This window comes from Priapulus caudatus, unplaced genomic scaffold, assembly GCF_000485595.1.
Source record: "Priapulus caudatus unplaced genomic scaffold, Priapulus_caudatus-5.0.1 Scaffold2034, whole genome shotgun sequence".
Classification (NCBI taxonomy): Eukaryota; Metazoa; Priapulida; class Priapulimorpha; order Priapulimorphida; family Priapulidae; genus Priapulus; species Priapulus caudatus.
In genome coordinates this window covers 27672-31462 of record NW_014579095.1, presented here as the reverse complement: position 1 = coordinate 31462, position 3791 = coordinate 27672, and the positions used below count along the sequence as shown (strand labels likewise).

Below are 3791 nucleotides of genomic sequence, written 5' to 3'. Positions count from 1 at the left end.
AATTCGTTATGGATTTAATGATAAAAATTCACAACCGTGGTCTGGTTTTTCGCATGTATTATTGCGACCATATACCAACCATATACAGGACCACCGGATCATTTGCAACATTTCATAGTTAGATTTGTTTTGTTATAATTGTACTTCTGAAAAGTTGTTCATTGCTAATGAGAGCGAATACAGTAGTATCTCGTACAGGGGAAAAAATAAAATTTATTTTTCGGGGGCTACTTTTCAAGCTCGCGTGCATGAAAATAGCACTCTAAAATTTTGCTTGCATTGAACTCTGCAAATTTCCGGGGGCTCTTTTTGGCATTTCCGGGGCTCTTTTTGGCATTTCGGGGGCTCTTTTTGGCATTTCGGGGGCTAAATCGCAAATGTATTTTTTTCACTGAACTCTCGTATAGCAATGTAACTGGATTCACCACTTTGTATTGCAAGGTCCATCTCACGGGGTGCCTAATATGTCCTTATAGCTATGAAATGTTTTATTCCAATGTGCTGTTATGATGGCATATACCAGTCTAATTTTTGCAATCATTATGATCATTATACGAGATACCACTGTATAATATAATCAGGAGTAAGATAATATAGGATCTATAAGGATAATATAGGATCCTATATTATCTTACTCCTGATATAATTACAGAGTCCACGATTCTGTCTTTACATGTTCTTGCATTTGTTTTCCGGCAATGATGAGATAAGTTGCATTAGTCTAATGTATTTTTGCATATTTCTAAATTGGATTCTTTTTGTCATACTGGCGATTTGGAAGCATTTCATTCGCAAATGTTGAAATATGTGCCGAAACGCCAACATTTTAGTTACGCAGGCATGTTGTGTCGCACTACACTTGCTGTTATTGATTATAATAAAAATATAGACAGAGACCAAGCAGTCTATCAGCATGGAGAGCGGAAAGGTGAGGGAAGGTCCCAATTTCGGTATTCCAAACAGAGTAAACAGTGGGTGGCAAAACCTATTAAGGAGTTAAAGGAATACGGCTATATTGAAGAAATGACAGATAATGTTATCAAGCTGCAATGTAACGCCATAACTGTAACTGAACCAGATTACCCTGACCTTCCGGCAAATATTGCGCCAATACCATGTCCACCCCATGAGCAGGTGCTAGCTAACCACTACTCTAGGTATAAAATGAACAAAGATAATTCCACTGGCTAGAGCTTATGAGATCGCATCACGCAGAGAAACTCCATTCTTGTTTTGTTTCAGAAGCTGACCAGAAACGATAGACTAATGCTCGGTGGTGATGGTCGATGTGACTCTCCTGGACATAGTGCTAAATACTGTACATATTCTTTAATGGACCTAAATACGAAATTTCTGATAGATTTCAGCCTCGTTCAAGTCACACAGGCAGGAAACTCTATGAGGATGGAAAAGTTAGGTTTGCAAAATTGTATCAAATCTGTGGAATCAGGTGGGTTGGAAATTGACATTCTTGCTACAGATCGACATGTACAAATTGCCAGTATGATGAAAAAGGAGCCTGAATATCAACATATTAACCACCAGTTTGATGTTTGGCATTTGGCAAAGAGCATATCAAAAAAATTGCTTCGTACAGCAAAGAGAAAAGAATGTGAAGGCTTACTGCCGTGGATAAAATCAATTAAGAATCACCTGTGGTGGTCCAGTGCCACATGCAACGGCGACTCAAAGCTTTTAAAAGATAAATGGACTTCTATATTATGTCACGTTTCAAATGTACATTGTTGGATTCCTAAATTGACATCACTGTGTAAATGCGCTCACGAACCACTAAATGAAAAAGATGTGCACGAAATTATGTGGTTAACTGTGGGGTCTCCACCATATGAAGCACTTAAAAATGTTGTCTTAAACAAAAGACTTCTAAACGACACAGATGATCCTTCATTCCTGGTAGATGACAGCACTGATGATGATAGCGACTCAGCCTCAGACTCCGAAGATGAAAGCGACCACCGTCCAAGCGTAGTTCAAGAGCCAAAATACTTAGTATTCCGTCGTTGTTTGTTAACTTTGTTAGCATTAGTTGTCTGCAGTGTCTGTGATCAGAGTATGAGCATTGAAACAGAAAGTTGCATAGGTACCATGCTTGTGATTTCATTTGTGTGTGGAAATGGTCACGAGTTTGTATGGAGATCACAGCCGTTGATAAACCGAATGGCAGCAGGAAATTTGCTTGCTAGTAGTGCACTGTTATTTAGTGGCAATAGCTTCAGTAAGATAAGTGACTTTTGCAAATTTTTTGGTCTCAAAATGCTAAGCCGGTCACAGTTCTTCAAAATTCAAAAACAACTGTTATATCCAGTTGTCCACACGTTTTGGCAAAATCAGAGGGCGGAAATTTTTTGTAATCTTGGTCTAGTGACGATTCGAGCATACCCACAGATCAGCAACAGCTGGCATCTGATTCCATCTGTTTCCTAGGAGTAGAATGTAAAGGATAACATGCATTATCCTCAGTCTCGGAAGTGATCTCAGGAGCTAAACTATAATCATGCAACTGAGAATAGATATGATCATGCTGTAACGAAGAACAATCTAATTCTGGAAATTGACACCCAAAGTCCTCCACACTAGGTGTGCACTGCATCGAGAAGTCTCGGACTTGGTCTGTCACGGAAGTAGCGTCTTCATCCGGCATGACTTCTGGTTCGGGGATCTGAAAAATTATAACACGTAACAAATTGGGCCAATTTAATATATCTGCTTATGTGAACGCTGCAAGACTCCCGTGATACAAACAATATAAAGTAACTTCATTACACCGTACAAAGCCATCTATAATTGCCTGGTGTTTGTTTCTCTGATTCAGAACAATTGCAATGCATTGTGTTACATGTAAATGTGTAAGTTTACTTACAGCAGCAGTGCAAATGCCATGTGGGTCTGCCTCACACATCTGTGGCGAGTTGGCTGGCAGATTCTGCACTCTACGTAAATAAAAAATAATCTCAGACAATGTACATACAGTTTGCATTTTCCCACTTATTTCGGTCAATATAACATAAACGGTCGTTATAAGGGAAATTTTTACAAATGTTCAACGAGCCTAAGTAATAATTGTGTGTGTTCTGAGCATTTTACGCCAGATTGTTTCAATGAGAGTGTTACAGGTGGTAAATCGAAACGTCGACTGAAGAAGAATGCCGTTCCTTCATTATTTTCATTTAAAGTACAGGCACGATCACGTACATCTGCACAGAGAATAGGGGCGGTTAAGGGGAAAGCAAAGTAAGTATAATACTGTATGGCTAATGTTTTGCTAATGTTTTATTATTAGGTATTTGTGATTGTGCTTGTCATATTTTATGAGTTACTTTTATGCTTTATTATTTGTGTGTTATAAAACTAAAAACTTCCTACTTTCTGTGTCTATACGTGTAATTTACTTAGTACACACAGTTCTAATTGTTGTTATATACAGTTCTTGCATTGAATAATTTTCGTTCCTAGTCCTGTTACATTTCTTTTATAACTTATATCAATTTTACATTCCTGTTGCCATTAGGCTTTATACTTGTGTGCTCAGAACGTTTGTAGTACTTGAAATTCTCTATCAAAATGCCTACTTGTATGGCAATTGGTTGTGCCAATACATCAGGCAGATGTTCTGCGAAGGGGGCAGTTTCACTCCATAGACTACCATTAAATTCCCACTTACGTAAACTCTGGTTAATTGCCATCAAAAGAGATGATGTTCCGCAAGTGCAACGTAAAGTTGTAATAGCTAGGTTATGGAAATGTAACAGCTAGGACTAGAAAATAGGACT

At 38.2% G+C, this 3791-nt stretch overlaps 1 protein-coding gene across 1 annotated transcript; it reads left to right on the top strand.

Moving 5' to 3' along the window:
- Positions 1-913: 913 nt before the first annotated feature.
- LOC106818115 lies at positions 914-2101 on the top strand. Its single transcript, XM_014822836.1, has 3 exons — positions 914-928; positions 1243-1986; positions 2090-2101. Exons 1-3 carry the CDS (start codon positions 914-916, stop codon positions 2099-2101), a joined length of 771 nt encoding a protein of 256 aa, XP_014678322.1.
- Positions 2102-3791: the final 1690 nt, after the last annotated feature.